The 22,065-nt window shown below is 37.5% G+C and overlaps 1 protein-coding gene across 23 annotated transcripts in view; it reads right to left on the reverse strand.

The window, feature by feature from the left end:
* ADGRL3 (adhesion G protein-coupled receptor L3) overlaps positions 1-22,065 on the reverse strand; it is an 882,914-nt gene that overhangs the window by 193,697 nt on the left and 667,152 nt on the right. For 15 of the 23 annotated variants that reach the window (XM_056111479.1, XM_056111470.1, XM_056111466.1 and 12 more), the window contains 2 exons: positions 11,991-12,293; positions 8,086-8,186 (listed from right to left, as the gene is read on the reverse strand). In XM_056111479.1, the coding sequence (XP_055967454.1) occupies positions 8,086-8,186; positions 11,991-12,293 (404 nt within the window). The remainder of the gene's footprint in view (positions 1-8,085; positions 8,187-11,990; positions 12,294-22,065) is intronic. The other 8 variants (XM_056111471.1, XM_056111468.1, XM_056111467.1 and 5 more) reach the window with 1 other exon arrangement.

Here is a 22,065-nt window from a genome sequence, read left to right on the forward strand (position 1 = left end):
TTCAGGACTGTTTCCAACAGGAAGTTAATTATCATACATATATGTCAATATACAGTACACATAACAGTATATAGCACTGCCCTGAAGTTGTTCATCGATTTGCTCGAGCAGGCACCAGTAATGTCTCACAACAAATTGTGAGACTTGTTGTTACTGTTTTGGACATATCGAATACATCACACAGGCTTTCCCATGTGGGTGGGATACTCTTGGTAGCTTGCTGGGCTCTCCGAGAGGAGCGGGGGAATAGAACACGGGTCAGCTGTGTGCAAGGCAAACGCTTTACCCGCTGTGCTGTTGCTCTAGCCTGTAATATGTAGTCACGAATCATGAATTCGTCACGACCATCCTGTTATTCGTCGATTGCCTCGAGCAGGCCCCAGTAACGTCTGCTTCATCCTAGCCCTGAGATTTTTAAGAAAGTGCTATATTCAAGGCTCTTTAGGAGAATGAGACCCATCATTGTTACTGGTATTTAGCATATTGGGTACGCCACGGGGAGTTTGCCAGACTCTGCCGTGTGGGCAGGTTACATTCGGTAGCCTGCCAGTTTGTCTACAGTATGTAGTATATATGTATATATATATATATAATATTTGTATATATATTGTATATATATTAGATATATAGTAAATATAACAACTTATAAAAGTAAAGAGGGGTTAGAGAGATATTGCAGAGGGTAAGGAGCTTGTTTTGCATGAGGGTTACTAGGGATTGATCCCGGCATCCATATGCCCCCCCCCAAGCACTGCAGCAGTGATTCCTGAGTGCAGTCAGGAATAATCACTGAGCATCACCACATGTGGCCCCCAAACCAAAAATAAATAAAATACAATTAAAATGATTAAAAATGATTAAAAATGCAATTAAAATGATTAAAAATGATTCAAGAATGAAAAATCATCAGTGGGTTTTGTTAAAAACAGTAGCTACATTTTTGGGGGCAAGGGGGTATGGAAGAGCATTGCTTGTGGGAGTCCATGCAGGGTCAGAGCTTGAATAAATGGCTCCAGCACACTAAGTACACACTCCAGTCCTTTGAGCTATCTCCCAAACCTCCAGTAATTATTGAGTTTTTACAAACTCTTTATGAAGAATGTATCTAATTATCTCTGAGGAGAACTCTGAAGGTCAGTTTTCACCAACAAAGTTGTTAGGAAAAAATAAAACAATAAACTTATTTTAAAAAAAGCCAAAGATACAAGTGATTTTAAGGTGAAATAAACATTGATAAAATTATTCATTCTGATCTCCTATTAGTCTTATAATAGAAAAAATCATATTTCGTTCATTCAGCCCATTTGAACATGCCCTATTTTCCTGAGAAAGCAAAGCAATATGCTCTCCAGAGCTTGCAAACAGGGAGCATATATTCTACCACTGGCTGAACAGGCATAGTGGGAAAGAGATGCATATATCTAGTTAATATTAAAGTTGTAATGCAACTGAGACTCTAATAACAAAAATGTAAATGAGGCATCAGGAGAAAACTGATGATCAGTAGAGTACTGATAAATACCTGGTAATGGGGTGGGAAGACAACAGAAGGGAGTAAGTTAGTTTAGCCTTAGGGAGCACAGGGTGAGACAGAATACTGACAAATACTGAGGAGTTCAAGAGGATGCTATTTAAATATTAGCATTGTAGCACTGTCCTCCAGTTATCCACGGATTTGCTTGAGCAGGCACCAGTAACGTTTCACAACAAATTGTGCGACTTATTGTTACTGTGTTTGGCATATTGAATACATCACGGGGAGCTTGCTGAGCTTTGCCGTGCAGGCAAGATACTCTCGGTAGCTTGATGGGCTCTCCGAGAGAGCGGAGTGATGGGCTCTCCGAGAGAGCGGAGGAGTAAAACTCGGGATATCTGTGTGCAAGGCAAACGCCCGACCAGCTGTGCTATCACTCCAGCCCTATTTAAATAGTAAAGCCTAAAATAACTATGACTTGGGAAGGCAGGGTATAGCAAGTAAAGTACTACAGGAAGAAAAATCATATTTTCTATCTTCCGAACTCATTATTGATAACTATGAGCCTAAAATGTATATGCCCCTCCATTACTAAATAGATATGCATCTGGTTCTTAAAAGATCTCAGGATAAGAGAGATGGAATGAGCTATATAGAGCTTGACTTGCCTCTGGTCAGTCCTGGTTCTTTTCCATGGTTCTTTTCCATGGTTGCTGGCCAGAGTTGGGGGGTCACTCCAGCACACAGAGCCAGGAATAACCTCTTCATACTGTCAAAAATGGCCCTCAGTACAAAATAAATAAATCCTAAAACACAGAAGGAATCTATGCAGTTCTTTATCTCATCTCTTTATCAATTTCTCTTTGTTAACATAATGTTAGCTTAATCATTCTGACACTTAGTTTAAAGGTTTTTTTGTCCTTGAACCAAAATTTAAATTTCTAGTAACATTCCGCTACAATCTGAAGATAGTGATTAAAAATGCTTCCCAGAAATGGGAAGTTTAGCAGTATTAGAAAAGGCTTTGGATGAATTTACACACAGTTCTTACATTTCAATGTTGTTGGGTGCATTAGAGTATTCCTGTGCCATGGAGCAAGTTTAAAGCATTTTCATTCTTTATGAAATCAATTTTGGGATGGGGGTTTGGAACATACAAGCCAGTAATCAGAGACTATTCCTGGCTTTATGCTCAGACATGACCCTTAGCCATACTTGGGGGTTCATATGCTGTGCCTGGAATTTAACAGGGGTCAATGGTGGCTTTATGCTCAGACATGACCCTTAGCCATACTTGGGGGTTCATATGCTGTGCCTGAAATTTAACAGGGATCAATGTGTCTACCAGAAAGGCACGTGTCTAAACACCTGTACTATCTTTGCTTCCTCAAAGCATGTTTCACTGCACTATGACATTTAGGGAATAATTTAGGAAATTGTGCTCTGAGGAAAAGTGTTTAATCTGAGATACAATGGAAAAGAATTGGGATTGTGGGAAACTTCACACAATAGATTTGAGTATGGAGTGTCATGGATCATGGGGTTTGAGAGCAAGTCAACATGTGTATTGTGTTAAGAGAAAGGGACAGTTAAAGTGTCTAAATAGGAGTGGTTAAATCAGATTTGTATTTGAAATCTGTTGAGGAGAATGGATTAGAGGATAAAGAAGTGAATGAAGGGCAACCTGCTGAGAAGTTCCAGCAGTAGAGGAATCTGCTATTGACAGGGTTAGTTACTACCAGTGGGGAAAAGTGCAAGGAGGCTTGATTTGAGAAGGATTTGCAAATTTACCAGCCAATAGTCAGTAGGATGTGTGGAAGGGAGACACCAATATATCCTCATGTTTATAATTTATATAACCAGATGGCAGTTCCTTTCTATAACTGCTTTGATTCCATGATTTATGTTCAAGGCCAAAGTCTTCTTCTCCACTAGGTCTTCATTTGCTATTATTTCTTGTGGTCTCCAAAGCTCCTTTTCTCTCTGTTCACCATATTTATTTCTCTCACCAAAGTTAGAGACTTTTAAAATGATTTCATTTCTTATAGAAACTTATTCATATCTTGAGCTTGCCTCAAATCTTCTATTCAAAGAGTCAGGGTTGAAATCGTTACTCGATATAGCATAGCTTCCAGACCTCATTAAAATGTCTGTCTATCGTGAACATTTCTTTTACCAAATTCTACTAAACTTATTTCTCAGAAAAAAGGACATACACACTAAGAAACCTTGGGAGTCTTCAGAGAATTAGTGAATTAATGCCCTCATTGAAATGGTGAGATTAAATCTAGGGCTTAAAGAGTGGAAGGGAAAACTGCAGCTTTAGCTAAAGATAATAATTATGACAGAGATGCATATTATTTACGTTTCAAATTTTGATGCAAAGTAAAAACAATTTTCCTTAAAATAAGTGTGGGTATTTTTATAAATTTATCACATCAATCATTTAAAGTGTAGCAAAAACACTTCATGAAGGAATTATTCTTAATGTGTAACTATGTAGCTATCCCATTTGGGTTACCTATTTTTCTATAAATATTAGTCATGTTGGCAAAGAAAACAGTTTTGGATTTAAGAATGAATATAGGTTAAATAAGACTACAATTTTGAAAAGCTGAAATTACTCTGTTAAATTTAAAAATCAGTGAATTATTTCATGTAAGATTAAAAAAAACCTGAAAGATAGTGAATTAAGACCTAAGAGACAAAATATAACTTAACTTTTCTGGGTAAATAACTGGCTTAGTATATATTATAAAATAGTAGTACAATTTAAAATTTCACACTCGCATTTAGAAAGTATAAGAACTCAATCTAGAAATTTGCCAGTATACAAATAAGATATCTTTATCTTCTAGAAATAAGAAAATAATTTCCCAAAAAGTATTCCCAGAAAATAAGGCATTGTATTTTCATATAATAGTTGAGCCAAGTAATGAGATAGAAAGCTAATCTCACTTAATAGACAAATAAGCATGACAGCTATTTAAAACTATACTTTGAAATAATTTTAAATTGAAAAAATAGTCTGGAAGGATTATAAAATTAAACTGCCTAAAGGTAAGCAAAATAAAATTAATTTTTGAAAAATAAGTTAAATTGAAGAGTTCAAGTTAAAGCTACAGCCCATGGTTTTAGTGAGCTTTCATTAAGGAAGATGAGAAAATGGGATATTTTACCACTAATGTTTAAGGAGGCAAAACATTCTATTAATTGGCTGACTTTTAATAAAAATTGGGAAATATTTGTAAAACATTAATATATTAATCTTAGAACAGTTCTCTCTTCCTCAGCCCCCAGTTGTGTACTGCTCTTTATATAATTCATTTTTCTTACCACCTACTACTGTTTTTCCTTCTCCACCCTTTTCCTCCCCCTTATTATTGCTGGTTTAAAGATTGCTCGCATGTAACTTGATTTCCTCTTCCTGTACAAATTATACCTTCTATTAAATTTTGTGATTATGAAAATACCCTGGCTACTTTAAAACAAATTTTAGTGACATTCTGACCTTAAAGGCTTAAATTTTGTCCAGTGAAACATATCCTACTCTCTATTACAGTCAAAATTGAATCTATAATTTCACCAAGTATTAAGTGACCTTAATTCAATTGTGAGTGAAAAGAAAATGCTAAACATCGATGACTATTTATGAATTTTCTCTCTGCTGGCCTTACAGCAGGGGAAAAACACTCATTTCTCAAGAAAAAGAAAAACTAAGCGTTTTGCTCATCTGATTAAAGTAAGCATTGTATTCACTAAGTAATACATGTTTGTTGTCTGTAATGGTGGCTGATATCAGTGAATGAATAGTATGGATAATGAAATAAGTGGTTTCTCTTTAAAGATTTGGGGAGAATAGCTCAGATTTTATTTTTCCTTAAAGCCCTAAGCAATTTCTCAGAGCATTATAAAACTATAGAGGAAGAACATCGCATTCCAGGGTACATTCTTGTTTACATGTCATGTTTCTATGAATCACAGTAAAAAAAGTTTTTGTCTTTGCATGTTTTGTCATTAATGTCCCCCATCCCCAGGCAAATAAATTCTTTGAAAAGTTTGAAATTTGTAAAACTTAACTAAGAGCTGGGAGAAAAAAAAGGAATCATTACACAGGTCTATTGGACTTTAAAATTTTCAACATGGTAGATGACTTTAGGAGAGAAAGGGTGGACCACGGTCAAAGCAGAAGAGAGGGGGTAGAGGAGGGATGAGGAGGAGAGGGGATTGGAAGGGGAGCTACAGAAAAAGAACGGATCAAAGCTGAGGGCGGCTATTTTCCATTTGCTAGTTCAAGGCTTTGGGCTACACTAGCACGCAACAGGGACAAATGGAGACGTTACTAGCGCCCACTCGAGCAAAGCAATGATTAACGGAAAGTCAAGTGATCAAGTTCAAGGCTGCTCTGTCTTTCCCCATTGTCTGCCTCAGACAGTGAACTTACACAACAGTTAGTAGAGAGACTCTTTCTGGTTTCCATTTGGGTTGGGCCAATGAAGAAGAAGGAGTGAAAGAGGAACGTGGGAGAGGAAGACCACTACATTTATTGCTCCAGATCTCTTTTTCTAAAAAAGTGTCCTGAAGTGAGGTTGCATCTCCAGTCTATTTGTTAACTTTCCTTTCCAGACTGATTCTTATTTCAGACTATTGTCACGGTTTTGACCCAGTAGGCACAGGTGTTGAGTGGAGAGCTTTGCCCTTGTTACAAGCTCAGGGTTCAGGCTCAATCTCTTGTGGTATGACTCCTCTCTTTCAGTATTCCTATAAACAAACCTTTTCATAGGCTTCATCTGCCTGTTGGGATTCTGGTACTAAGGAAGCAATGAGGAAAGCAGGGATTCCATAGCAGATCCTCTGAGGAAGAGGGAGAGAAAATGCAGCGAGTAACTGGAGAGCAGGTAGCTCATATTCTCAGAGGTATTCTTTCGGAGGCTTACAATTTTAGTATTAGAGAGTATTATAGTTTGTGGTAAAGAAATTTATTTACTGTGGGGTTAAGCTTAATAATGCTAGACCCAACTACATTATTAGGTGCAACACTGACCTTCCCTTAGTTACCTAAACTGAGTTAGAATACTGCAAAGTCTCCTAATAAACTTTTGAAGATGTAATAAATTTATGAGTAATCAAGCTAAGGTATTATTATGAGTTCTAAGTACCAAATTTCATAATCTTAACATAATTATGATATAACACAATTTTCCAAATTCTACAGCATTAAACAGAAATGTTCTGGAAGTATGGACCGTATTTGTTATTAATAAAAAAAAATCTGTAAATCAAATGGGCAACAGCTGCCTGATCTTTGTAAGGAATTATCTCTTTTGTCATAAGATTAGCAGGTCTGCAGAGTAAAGAAAAGAATTAAGGGTCATTATCGGTTAAAGCCACCCTGTAATTTCTGCAATGAAATAGTCAAACTAGATTCAGGAATTATCATAAAAACACTCAGCTATCTGCTGAATTATTGCTGAATTAATATTAACCCCTGGGCTAAACATGTAGGGAGTATTTTTTAAAAGTTGCTAATGTAAGGAGATATGCTACTGATCTCTTAATCTGATCACATCCAGCAAGAGTTATTTGCCCTGGGGTCTGAGCTACACTGTAATAAAATCAAAGGACATAAAAACTGTGGCAGGAACTGCTGAAATTGGAGAAGCACTATTATGAATAGCAACAAGTTTGGAGATGAATATGTAAGAGGGTAACTAGAGTTAATATAACCACTGTTCTTCCATGATTTAGGGTAAAGAGATAGTTATGGCTCATCTGCTAAACGATCTACTGAGTAGATATTTATGGATTATTATACAGTATATTAGGGAGGTTGAGCCTGGTTAAAAACAAATAGAGGAAAGAGCAAAAAGGCACTGACTAGCTTTTAGTAAGGCCATCATTTGTAACATTTCTCAGGAAAAACTCTTTCAGAAATTCCTTAGCACAGCTAATGTGCCATAGAAGGACTCTCCATTTTAAGGAGTGCATAAATCCACACAAATTGCTATAATAAGGATTCATCCCCTAGCCCTTTTGGCATATATGCACATCTGGTATCTGTTTGTAATGAAATCAATTCAGAGCCCCACAGTGCATTAATAATAAAAATGTTCAACATATTGCAACCAAATAAGTCCTGAACATTTCAGTCTGCAAGATTCTGTCACACATGTGTATACTTTTAACACTGATAAATGATTAGGTTACAGACCATTTATCAAATAGCTTAAAATTGCAAAGGTAGACTTTATTTACATTAATTATTATTTCCACAAGAAAATCCATACGTATGTATTGGGGATCTTTTGCTTGCTTGATTTATAACATCACTTGGGGTATTCATAATATGATAGAAATGTTATTATTAAAGCATTTATGATTAGAAAGTCAGTCTGGCAGAGAAGAAGTTTATGGATTTGTCCTTTAAGAACCACAGCATCCTGAAATTAGCTCATTAGCTGATATTATATACCAGAGGTTGTGATTGTTTTTAAATTGAAATGAGAGTACTCTTCAACATTAAAGTATTTTTTATTGTATTTGCAGCAACTGTAATGAAGAAGACAGAACTTCAGTTTTGTAAAGTCTTCCTTGTCAGTCACAAGATTTACCTTCTGAGTTATATGGTTGATCCAAGGAGAAGAACAGTTACTGAGGTCTGGTCCTTGGGGGTCCCAGGTTCCAGGAGCTAGGCAGAGATACGTTGATACTCCTAAAAATAATGAGAGGAATAGACATGTTTCATTTATTCAATCCATTTTCCTTTCAACTGTATATCCACTCTATGTCTAAGTATGAGCCATGGTAAAAATGAGATAACTAATCTGAGGTTTTATCTATTAAAAATCATGTACAATGCTTTGCATGCAGCTGGTTTAGGTGAAAACTAATACAACCTACAAAAACATTCAATATTTATAACCACTCATGGCAGCTATGTTGACATCAGGAATGATATCTTAAACTACACAGATGTGGCATCTGATTTATTGCAACCTATTATTATTCATTGGAAAATGGACAGTTGAATCTTAAAGGAATCTTTAGCAGAAAAAGGAAAAACAGCCAGAAAGGGTGTTTGTGAAGAAAAGGATGTTCTATTTGGGAAGCTTCATATATTTTGAATTTAGGTCAACCAGAGGAGGGAGTTGTATTTAGTGCAATTGGAAATATATGTAAAGCCAGAAACTCCTTAGTATATGATATGTAGGTACTGGAAAACCACCTAAGAACACAAAGGAGTGGAGAGAAATGGGCTATTTTTGGGTTTTAGGAAAAAAAATTGTGAGAATGTGAGGAAAAATGTGAGGGAGCCATGAGGAGTAGTGAGACACTACTGGCACAATTCAGTGATAGAATCTGTCTGGATCTGAACTGAGAACTATAAAAGGAGACCATGTGTGTATACCAGCACCAGGGAATACTATTCAGGTTTCTGTTGACAGGCCTTTCCAATTTTCGCAAAACAATAACTATCAACTTCTAAAGTCCTTGGAAATCTGAAAAGTGCTTTCAAATAAAGTACTTGACTAATTTTCAAACCAAGGATTTTGCATGGAGTGACTCTTATTTCTCTTTTAGAGATGAAGGAACTAAGGTACAGAACTGAGGGGCTAGTCAGACAGCATTGAGTGGAAGCAGATTCATATTCCTTTCTGATTTTAATACCACAGAATATCTTACCACGGAACAACAGCCTCTCTCATAAGGGAAGGGATATTAAAGAGTATTTCATATGCCTTGCTGAAGAGAAAAATAGGTATGTACTTTTGGAAAAACATTGCACTTTTGATCTTCTTATCATTTCATATGCTATGCAATTTAAATGATAAATCCCCATTTGAACTTAAACTGGTTCATTTTTTTTTAATTGAGCCATACCAGAAGTACTCAAGGTTTACTCCCTGCTTGATGTGTGTGGGCCACTCCAGACAGTGATTAGGGCATTATGCAATGCCACAGACCAAATCTGATCCCTAGAAGGCAGAACCTGTGCTCCAAACCTTTGCATTGTCCCTAAAGCCCCCACATTAGATCTCTGAAAAGAAAAGTTCCCTTATAGAGCCAGAGGGATAGTACACTTGAACTATCCCTGACCTATGTAGTTCAAGTGCCTTACCCATTTGGGTAAGGCACTTGAACTACATAGGTCAGGGGTAAACCCTGAGCACCAGTTGCTATGCACTCCCTAAAAATAAAAAAAAAACAACAACAACTATGTATTGTACCAAACCAGTAACACTCAAACATATAATCCCAATGAATGCTACAGTATGTTTATTTTGTTTATTGTAATGCTGGGTAGGAGCGATAGCACAGCGGGTAGGGCGTTCGCCTTACAAGCGGCCAACATGGTCGACCCGAATTCGATTCCTCCGCCCCTCTCGGAGAGCCCGGCAAGCTACCGAGAGTATTCGATATGCCAGACACAGTAACAACAAAGTCTCCAATGGAGACGTTACTGGGCCCGCTCGAGCAAATCGACGATCAACGGGAGGGGGCCTTTAATTGTAATGCTACTGTGTTTACTTTACTATTATTTTTTTAAAAAATTTGTTTTTTTCAGTGTAGACAAAACTTATTTTATAAAGATCAATGCTTGTAATAATAAAAATAAATTTATTATTTTTTCTAATTTAAAATTATACATAACATTGTGGTTCTCATTTGAGGACATTATGAATGACATCAGCAACTAAATGTAGGAAGAGGAGCTAGTTCCTTTTTTTTTTTTAGCAAGGAGGGGTCTTGTGAGTCCACAAGGGCTACTACTAGCTCTGTGCTCAGAAGTCATTTCAGCAGTGCCTAAGTAGTGTCTGGATGGAACTAGGATCAGCTGCATGCAAGGCAAGTGTCTTAACCTCTGTACTATCTCTCATTAGTTCTTAATTATGCCCTAGGAAAAGTAGTGCAGGATTGCCCTCTCTAGCAGATATATGTCAGGTAGGCTCCTGCCAACACGATCCCTCGCAGTGTTAAAGGCCTTTGATTCTAAAAATCAAAGCTACAGAGACTAATCCAAAAAAGCGGCAAACTGACTCTTGTGTTAAATTTTATACAATTTCAGCAATCATCTTCTATGATAAACATCCTTGACCTCAATTTCTGCAATCAACATTTGAAGTTGGCGACAAGCAAGAGAATAAATCCCAGCAGTCAAGTGGTTCACTCTGGGCGACCACAGAGAAAAGTCAGGCCCCTGGAGCAGCCTGGCCATGGAAAGCCAGACCAGGGGGTAGGACTCCCGAGGTGACACACATCTCCACCAGATTCCCACTGGGGCTTTATCAGAGTTGGCTTGCAAACTCTGGAAATAGATTTTGCTGTAATTCATTGAAGTTCAGAATTCAATCAACTATGAATTTATCAACTGATATGGGAAACAAACAGGAAAGAAAATACTAGAAAAGACAAGTCAGGTGCCAGGTTTTTTTTTTAATTGGGGCGCCCCAGAGGGGGGTGGGTGAGAGCTCTCCCTGCCCTAAGTGACCCACCCCCAGCAGCCGAAAACCTCCAGAACTCAATCGCCACCATGCTCAAGGCCTTGAGCCTCACATACAAGTGGATGTAATCCTGAACCACGAGGCCGAGAATGTGCGGATGTTCTATGACACATCATAAGACACTCCCTACCCATTTTCCATAAGTACCACACCGCACTTGATGGCAACAAATCATAGAGGGAAAAATATATATGCATATTTTCAGATATATATATATATATGAAAGCGCACATTACTCAGCCTTTAACAACATGTTAGTGATATCATAAAGAATATCTTAATGGCCCCTGCGAAAATAGAACAATCTTCACACTGTTTACTCTATGGACTTTTCTTTAGCATTTTAAGCCATTTTTCATAACAGACAATACAAAATATATTTATTTTGGTTGTGCTTTGGGACAGGGCTTAGAGCTTGGTATAGAAACATCCCAAATTTAATGATGGGTAGGTGTAATGGTGGTGGGATTGGTGTTTAAATAGTAAATGTAATGAAATATTGTGAACTACCTTATAAACGGTCACTGTCCTCCCGTTGTTCATCGATTTGCTCGAGCGGGCCCAGTAACATCTCCATTGGAGACTTTGTTGTTACTGTGTTTGGCATATCAGATATGTCGCGGGGAGCTTGCCAGGCTCTGCCGTGTGGGCGAGATACTCTCGGTAGCTTGCCGGGCTCTCGAGAGGGGCGGAGGAATCGAACTCGGGTCGGCCATGTTGGCTGCATGCAAGGCAAACGCCCTACCGCTGTGCTATCGCTCCAGCAAATAGGGGCTGGAGTGATAGCACAGCAGGTAGGGTGTTTGCCTTACATGCGGCTAACCTGGGTACAGTTCTCACCACCCCATGTGGTACCCCGAGCACCACCAGGAGTAATGCCTGAGTGCATGAGCCAGAAGTAACCCCTGTGCAATGCCGGGTATGACCCAAAAAGCCAAATAATCAAATAAATAAATAAATAGAAAAGACAAGTCAGAGTAAGATAACACCTCTGGCTTACAGAACAGACTTACCGATGGTTCCCGTGGGACACGGCTGCTTTGCCATCTGTCCTTGGCGGGTCTTAAACCACATGATTTCCCGTGCTTCCACAGCCTCACAGCTTTCCTCCACAACTGGAATTTGGGAAGAAGATGATGGAAGGTGTGTCGTCATGTCATCCAGCACCTCCACAGCTGGAGATGGGGTGCTGGTGCTCCGGTTTCTCCTTCCTGACATGGAAGGGGTAGTACTCTTGCTGGGGTTCCAAGTTGTGGTCCGGAGGGTGGTACTGGTGGTGGTGCTTCCCACGCCGAAAGGTCCTGTGGTAGAGATACCTGGAATAAAATTCAAAGGAAAACATCTACAGTGCTTGTTCAAATTAGGACTCCAGGATATCCTACTTCTTTAGAAACCAGTGTTAGTTGGCAATTCTAAAAGACTTAAAGATGGGAAGAGTAAACCAATAACAAGACATCAGTGCCATTCGGTTTCCGAAACAGTCATTTTTGCACTGGGAAACAGACTTGTTTATGGATCTTCTCAAGAAAAATAACAGAAAATAGAATCAGAGCAAAAACGAATTCTTTGGTAAGCGTCTTAATACTTTTGGCCTTTCTGGTAATTAGGAGAATAAAACAATTTTCAAATGATACAGAGTGAGGAAAGGAATAAATATAGCAAAGTAGATAAAGGAGGAAGATACATACATGCCCTCTTTTTCACACTAGGTATAGTAGAGTTTCTATAGATGTAAGCAAATAGGAGAGAAGTGAAAACAGAAGCATCAGAAATTCAAGTGCTTTATAAGCACTCCGTGCCAGGCTGTTTTCACTCGGGTCACCCCAGATGGGGGCAAGTGAGAGCCCTCCCCACCCCCAAGGGACCCAGCTCCAGCATCCAACCTCCACTACCCAACTGCTGCCACACTCCAGGCCACTTTCCGGACGATTGGGCTGAGCCTCACACAAGAAGTCCCACGGAAGCCAGGTAATGCAAAACTTTGTGACCTTGGACTCTGGGCTCAATGGGACCCCGGAGCAGAGATCCTCTGCCTGCTTCCCCCAGTCCCCGGTGACCCACGAGTCACAACCCTAAGCCATACCCTGCCGGCACCAGATAATCTCCTCACAGGCCACCCTATAGAACTCACAGATGCTCTTCTCAGATGGGAGTATAAAATGAAGCCCCCAGAACCATGCCACTGGACTCCACCAGGCTGTTTCCACTCAGTGTGCCCCAGAGAGGGGTGGTTCAGAGCCCTCCCTACCCAAAGGGACCCAGTCTCAGCAGCCGACCTCCACTACCCAACCACAGCCAAGTTCCAGGCCGTTCTCTGTACACATCATAAGACACTTCCTACCCATTTTCCATAAGTACCACACCATGTTTGATGGAGTTCAGACAGTAGGCAACAGATTATATATATATATATATATATATAGGAGAGCCCAGCAAGCTACGAAGAGTATTCCACGGACACAGGCAGAGCCTGGCAAGCTCCCTGTGGCGTATTTGATATGCCAAAACCAGTAACTACAATAGGTCTCATTCCCCTGACCCTGAAAGAGTCTCCAGTCATTGGGAAAGACAAGTAAGGAGAGGCTACTAAGATCTCAGTGCTCAGCGGAGTTCATGAACAATTTAATCAGCTAATCAGTGGCTGAATAAATAGCAGTACAATTACACACACACACACACACACACACACACAAAAGATCTCAGTTCTGGGACAAATAGAGACGTTACTGGTGCCCGCTCGAGAAAATCGATGAACAAGGGATGACTGTGATACAGTGATACGGTGATACGCACATATTGATTAGAGTCTCCTATCATTTACAGATTAGAGAAGTCATGTGATCTCTCATGATTCACTCAGAACTAACTCACCAAGGGGCCAGAAAGATAGTGTGGCAGAGAGGGTGCTTGTCTTGCACACATCTCTTTTTGATTCCTGCATTCCACATGGTCCTTTTAGTCCAGCCCTACACCCATGGGTATGGTCAAAAGAAACACTGCAAAACCCATAGCTAACCCATCTAAAGAAATTTTTCAAGGTGACATTTACTTCTGTAAAGAACAATGGTTTCCAATTAGTTGTGCCCATGAATTTGCAGGATAACGTTTTGCAAAATGTTTCTGCAGAATACATATGTTCCTATATATAGAAGTAGAGAATTATGCCAAACCTTCGCATGCATGCATTGCATTTCTTTTTAGTTGTGAGATTAGGAATATCTCTTAACCTCATTTGCAAACAATAACATTCAATAATATTAGATCTGGTAAGATTAAAAGTAGCTCAGGTTTAAGGAATTGTAAGGTATCCTTTTGATGAGCCTTAAACTTTCTTTCATTCATTGCTTCATCTGCCTTATTCACTGAACTCCAGTGCCCCAGAAAAGAGTTGCCAAACTTCTCAGTCAATTTGAGCAAGGACAACTTCTTAAAATAGAATATAGCTGGAATTAGGTATGAATGTTCTCCACTTTAAATTACAGTATTTTCGGAATCAGTGGTATGGTGTGTGTTGGGGACTTGTGGTGGGGAGTGGGGGAGGGCAGGTTCACACTTGCTAATCCTTGGGAGACATTTCACTGTAGTAGTGAAACACAACCAATGAAGCTACCACTAGAAACATTTGGTTCTAGGGATCGACTCTGGCTCTTACATAGAAAGCACCGGCTTTGGGTCAAAGTCACCTAGCCAGCATGTTGCTATGTTTCTTTCTCCCCAGTCATTACTGTCTACATTCAACTCACCATCATTAATGGATGATACAGTAGCCTTTTACCATTTTCCAGTTATTGACATCAATATCACAGAAAAATGCCGATATTAATTTTCTGCAAAATAATCATGTAAGGTTCTAAGCTATAATAACTGATATTGAGCATTCTATGTAATTTAAACTTAAATGTTAGTGGAATATTTTAAATTTTAAGTAAAGTCCAAGTTTAATTATGAACCATAAAAATGAGTCTCTAATATACATGCTGTGTAAAATAATTGAAATGTTTAAAAACAAAAAAAAAGAAATTTTAACAATATTAGAAAATTTAACGTGAACACAAAAGAAGTTGAAACAAATTGTCAAACTAAGTATTATCTTTAAAAGTTTCAAGTGTCATTGCATATATATAACATATATATGTATATATATGTATTTTTTCAACTATATGTGGTGACTTCTTACTGTGTTTGGCTTATCTAATATGTCACAGGTAGCTTGCCAGGCTTTGCCATACTGGCGAGATACTCTCAGTAGTAGCTTGCTGGGCTCTCTGAAAGGAGCGGAGGAATTGAACCTGGGTCAACCAGGTCAGCCACGTGCAAGGTAAATGCTCTACCACTGTGCTATCACTCCAGCCCTCCAGCCCAACATGGACGACCTGAGTTCAATTCCTCCGCCCCTCTCAGAGAGCCCAGCAAGCTACTGAGAGTATCTTGCCTGCATGGCAAGCTACCCGTGACGTATTCAATATGCCAAACACAGTAACAACAAGTATCACGATGGATACGTTACTGGGCCTGCTTGAGCAAATCGATGAGTAACGGGAGGACCGTGACCGATATATATATATATAATATATATATACACATACACTTTTATGCTATGCTATTTTTCCAGCTTTTGGGCATTTTTTTTAAGGTCACACCTGGTGATGCACATAAGTTACTCCTGGTTCTGCACTCAGGAATTACCCCTGGCAGTGCTCAGGGGACCATATGTGATGCAGGGAATCGAACCTGGGTCGGCTGAATGCAAGGCTAATGCCCTACCCACTGTGCTATTGCTCCAGCTCCCCCACCTTTTTTGCAGCTTACGGGCATTTTTTATTGTTACTTTATATTATTGGAAAAACAGTCAATGCTTAAAAGCTACCTCTATTTTCTCTAGCTCGTACAATTTAAATATCATCTCTCATTTGAAATTTTGAAGGTATCATTTGAATAAATTTGAATGTTTTGACAGAGACTCTAAACTTTTCATTGATAACAAGTTTTTGTTTCAAATAAAGAATTTCTAGTTCCTTGTCTTCTTTAGTTTGATCATGAATGAATGAATCTTTACAGCTACTAGCTATATTAGTTAAAATTGGAGCTCAAATTTACTTCTTTAGGAAAATTTTGAACTTGAGCTCAGCTCAGTTTCATAATAAAAGTCTTGTTTTATGATTGTCTTCTCCTTGAGAATTATAGACATGCTAAAGAATGCTTTCTAAATGACTGCACTTTTCTTCAGTTAGATGTTTAATTAGCAGATAATGCTCTGGGAGGAGAAAGATTTATTTTGTAATAATTTTTTGCTCTGATAAAACTGAATAATTCCACATATGGTGAAAAGATTTTCGAGCTTATTGTCTCAGTCACAAATCATACTCAAAGAGAAGTGAGACAGTCATACAAGTTTTGCTTTCTGTGATGCCAGACTGGTGAATTTGGAGTGGATGTGGCCTTTAGCATAGATCTAACATGATCTTTGTGCTCTTATGTTAAAAGTGATCTGGATTTCAGATTTTTAAAACAGTATTACACCAGAGTACATTCTGACAACAGCACTATATAACATAAGTCAATGTCCTCGATTTTTCTATAAAATTACCCTAGTAAGTCTATTTTCTTCTATCATTTGCCAGAGGCACCTCATGTCATATGACTTGAAATATGTTACTTGGCAGATTAAAATCCTCAAGTGATTTCTCTCTGTCCTTCAGGGGCTAGATGCATTTTCTTTTATGCTTAAAGCCCTATGTGAGTTTATTTCTCTAGTTCTTTTATGTTTCTTCATTAAATTTTTGTTACAGAAAAAAATACATTGAGATAAGATGGTTTATAAGAGTATAAATACTTATGCTTTAAGCACACACGGGTCAGCTCATCTTTTAACACCATTGTGTTATATGGGAGTAAGGACCCATCAAGTGGTGCTCAGAAAATTCAGAACTCACTACTTGAGATTCTTGGTCAACTAGACAAGAAGTTCAATGGATGGTCCAAGAATATGGTGCTGTTTGCATCCCACAGCATCAGTGATTACCCAGGCTACTCTATCTTCAGATTTTCAGACGTTCAACCTTTGATGTTGGAGAACCAGGTGATTCTGGAGATTGAACCAGGACAGGCCACAAGTGCCTAACCTTAAAAAATATTTATTACTGATCTGTCTTCTTAACACTACTGATAACCAGAAAGAATTATTAATAGTTTCACAACTGTACCTTGCACTTTCTCCCTCAGTAACTGTGTACACAATAATGTTTACTTTATTTTCACCTAGTTAACTACTATTATCCTTGGTGCTTATATTGGATGCTATACCTATTTAGGAAACTTATGTAATTTAGCAGGTTAGAGTTATAAGCTAACATGTGATTTATTTAATATTTTTAAAAATCAACCTTTAGCCATTTGTCTATCTGAGAGTAAATAAGTTCTCAGTCAAGAATCAGGAATAGCTGAAGGAAGCAGACAAGGGTAGGGTTTCAGAGTTACTTAAAATGATAAAAAGACAGAATAAAAAAAGTTGTGATGTATATGTATTTATATATGTATATGTGTATGTGTGTATATATATACATATATATACTCAATGAAATACTATTCTATTATTTGAAAAGAGAATTATGGGATAAACAAAAATAATTGAACTTGACTGATTATAATAAATGTAATACATAAATGAAAGACGATTACCAGATGATTTCACTCACATATGGAATAAATAACCCACAAAAGCAAGCTGTCAAAAATCCCACCCCACTGAAATCAGAATATGATTTAATGACTTAAAGTGCTTTACTAGTTGAATACATAGTCATGAGTTGAAACTTCATCTCACAGCCAGCTTACTGAAGTGATCTTGCCAACATCCTGGTTAGGGATTCCCATCCTGTACGGACCTGAATGATGGTTCAAGTGGCTCAGAAAGAGCACAGAGCTGGGTGTGAGGCCCTGAGCTACATTTCCGGTAACTGGCATGCACCGAGGTGACCTTGATCATCCCGTGATCTGCAGTCACCAGTGAATGGAACAACCACCCAAAACAGACAACAATGAAACTGAGATCTGGTGAGCTCTAAGGTGGTTTGCTGGATGGGAAGAGGAAGAGGATTGGGAAGAATGCATAGAGTGCTCATTTGAGAGTGAGATAACAGAAGTTTGGTGGCAAGTGAATTTATTTTAAACATAGATAAAGGTGTGAAGCTATTCCTCTTTAATTCCATAGTACTGTAAGCCAATAATAAACAATAAAGCATGAAGGCATTAAACCTTATGCAGATAAAGCCACTAAACAATAAAAAGAGAAAAGAAAGGAAAAAATGGTTTCCCTAATGACTATATTAGAAAAAATCATATTTAAATTGATTATACACTTATGAAGTTATAATACAGTAAAATCTTTTAAAAGTTCAATTTGTTATGAAATACATAGCAAGGGCTTTGTTTAACACAGACACACCAACATTAAGGTCAATATAGAACTTATTTCCTTGGAACTGTGCCTTAGAGAGATGTCTACAAGCAGGGTCATATCATTCCTCTTGACTTTAAGCAGAATAAAAGTCAGTTTTAAAAGCAGTCCCTGATCCCCCATTCCTTTCTTTCTATTTATTGCTATGAAAGATTCCCAGGGGCTCTGTTCAATGCCAGCTTTTGGCAGAATATGTGCTAGTGATATACATACCGTCATTACCGCCCAAGAAAGAACTCATTTTATTGTTAGATGTTGTTAAACTAAAGCCAAAACCCAGATTCACTCAGTTCATAGCTACACAATTTGATAGGCCAAATTCCAGCATATTATGCTGAAAGGGTTTATCTTTATTTTCCATCAAGGGAGAAGTGATCTAACAATTTTTCAGGTTACATCGCAAACTAAATTGTACCTGAAGACATGCATGTTTATAAAAAAATATGCTAATAACCATAAAATATTTCTGAAAGAATTTAATTCTCTTGTCCCCTGAAACTTATTGCTGCTCACAGTTTATTTTATATTTGTGACTTGATTTATTTTCTTCCAGTTTGATGAAATAATACTGTTCTGGAAATTACTATGAATTATGAATTATGGAAAAAAACTGGTGGAAGACACTAAAATTATCTAAAATTTAATAGTACTTTATATTTTGCAATTTTTGTATACTGTTACCATTGTGGTTGAATTCTGACCAAAAAAATGCATGCTAATTTTTACTACAGAGACTGGAGTGATAGTGCAGTGGGTAGGGCCTTTGCCTTGCATGCAGCTCACGCAGGCTAGATTCCCAGCATCCCATATGGTCCACTAAGCACTGCCAGGAGTAATTCCTGAGTGCAGAGACAGGAGTATTGCTGGGTGTGAACCAAAAAGTCAAAAAAAATCATAAATTTCTAATTTTATAAATAAAAATGACCTAGGTTCAAATTGCAAGTGAACTGGAATAATACTGACATTAAATAAATCCCTCTGTTTCCATTACTTGCTATAAAAGTGATATTGTCTCCTTTTATTCACAGTACAAGCTTTTTCTAACCCTTAGAGGAGACTAATAGAATTAAAGTGATCCTAATAAAATAGTATCATTCTACCCTTTGCAGAGTTTTGGGCTTCCCACTTATGACCAAGTTTTTCATTTAAAAATCATTAAGTATTCTATTTTATTTCAACCCACTCCCACCCTCATAGACACACAAAACAAAAACAATACAATTCTTGATTCCAAAGCTTATTTATTATTTGATAGGAGCAGTAATATAGATGAAATTAATTTTCTTCCCAAATTTATAACAGAAGCTCATGTAAGTCTGTACTTAGAGATGATCCTTACTATTAAATAGATAATTAAATCTCCCCAAAGTCAAAAGTGGGGCTCTACTCTAGAGGTGCAGTGTCCTGATAAAAGGCAGGGAGCAGAGCATGCACTCATGTGCGAGGACAATGTGAAGACTACTATTTATAAGTCAAGAAGGAAAAACCCTAAGTTTATACATCTTAGGCTTTATTGCTGGAACCATGAGAAAATATGCTTATCGTTTAAGCTAAACTGGTATGGCAGTCCAGTTAACTAAACTGTAATGTTGGTCTGATATCACTAATAAAGGGATATTTATTAAAGTATTAAAAACTCTTATTTGGGGCCTGACAGACTGTACTCTGGATTGTGCAGTTGCCTTGCAGCAGCTGACCTTGTTTAGAGCATGTTCTGTATCTATAATCCTTGGGTACAGAACCAGGACTAAACACTAAACACTGCAGGGTGAGACCCCAAGGAAACAAAGATAACTCACAATATAAGGCAGAAGAGAAAACTAAGAAATTAAAAGTAGTTCAGGATAAATATTACAAGAAAAGAACATTTCCCTTCTACTCAAGCGTGTGGCCTTTCTTCTTGATTTTCCGTTCCTCTCTAAATTATGGACTATCCCCATCAAACTTTTCTCATGACAAATATTTTATGTGTTATCATCACACTAACATACAATGTTTTGGCAAGGAGAGAGCATTTTCTTCTTCCCAACCTGCTATACTCCTTTAACCCAAAGCAAACTATAGAAAAACTCTTCCTGTGATCCTGATAATAGGAAATAGAACAATTAAAATTCTACTAATGTTATGGGGCCATTTACTGAAAACAACTGCTTCCCATCTGTCTTCTCAGAACCATGAAATAGACGAGGTAGTGAGCATCTATTCAACAAAAAGTTTGAGCCCCTTAAATAGTTTAGTCCGCAAAGCACGGGGAAAAGTCTTTTTTTTAGGTTCTCTTACCCTGTGGCTCTATCCATGAGCACCTTTCTCCAAAAAAAGTATCTTGATCAGTAATGTCTCAGAAAAATTCTCTATTGAATGTTAGATAAGGAAACACAACAACTGCACTGCATGTGACTGGCTTCTTAAGGAGTACTCTTGATCAAGAAAGAAATCTGCTTGAACTCTGTAGATATCAGTTGGTGGAAACATTTGATTTTATTACATGTAGATAGTTAAAAATATATTTATATGACAGGTTTATTACTTAGTTCTGTGGTCTCCCGAGTTAGTGAGAATTCCCACATGCTATCAATCGTGCTGAGGCATATTTATATTTGTAATTGATGCCTTTAAACTTTTTATTTTTCCAGAGATTGAGGAAAAATCTAGTAGGTGTAAACCTGAATCGAATCACTATGTAAGATAATAAGCTAAAATAAAGGTCTGGGGGCATTTTATTGTAGTGATTTGCTATAAATTTAGTTTACATCATACCAGGATAAATCTAGGTTGGAGGTTTTATCTATAAACCATAATTTAACATTCTTAATAACTTTTAGGTAGTTACACTTTTCTTCCTCCAAAAGATGAAAGAGAAATGTTAAGTAATTTCCCCATGGTATTATATCTGGTAAGCAATATGACCAAAATTCTAATCTATTTTTATCAAAAATCTTCTCTTTCCATTAGAATACACTGTTAAATTTGGGGAACAAATTAACATAAACAGATACATAAAAATTCTTAATGAGTGTAGTACCGAACATAACTTACATTTTACTAGTATCATTACTAGTTTGGAAGACATGTCTGGAACTTACTGAATATTTATTATGGACAAGGCACTATTCTGAGCACTTTAGAACTGGACCATTTAATTCTGACAACAAATCTGAGAGAAAGTACTATTAATTATCCTCATTTTACAGATGGTGAAACTGAAGCAGGAAGTGATTCAGCATTTTTTCAGTCTTTAAAAAGTTCATAATTAGAACAGAGACACAAAGTGGACTTTATTACAGAGTCCAATCTTTCAGCAACACTGAACTGAAGGAAATACTGAACTATGGTTTAATTCGCAAGAAAGCAACCTGCAACTAGCTGTGAAGCGTGGTCAAAGCACTTTCGTTATGGCAATTTCTCTTTAAGACATTTTTGATTCTGCCAAAGTAAGAATTCAATAACCAATAAAAATTATACAAAATTCAGAAAATGGAATCTACTCTCTGCATAGAATTATACAATAAACAATAAATGATGATGGTGAAATAATTGTTGGCTTTCCTTGGGCATGTATTATATACTAGACAATGTACATCATAATTAAGATACAGAAAGGTTAAATCAATTTCCTAACTTCATATAGTTTG

Source organism: Sorex fumeus, unplaced genomic scaffold, assembly GCF_029834395.1.
Source record: "Sorex fumeus unplaced genomic scaffold, SorFum_2.1 ptg000013l, whole genome shotgun sequence".
Lineage (NCBI taxonomy): Eukaryota > Metazoa > Chordata > Mammalia > Eulipotyphla > Soricidae > Sorex > Sorex fumeus.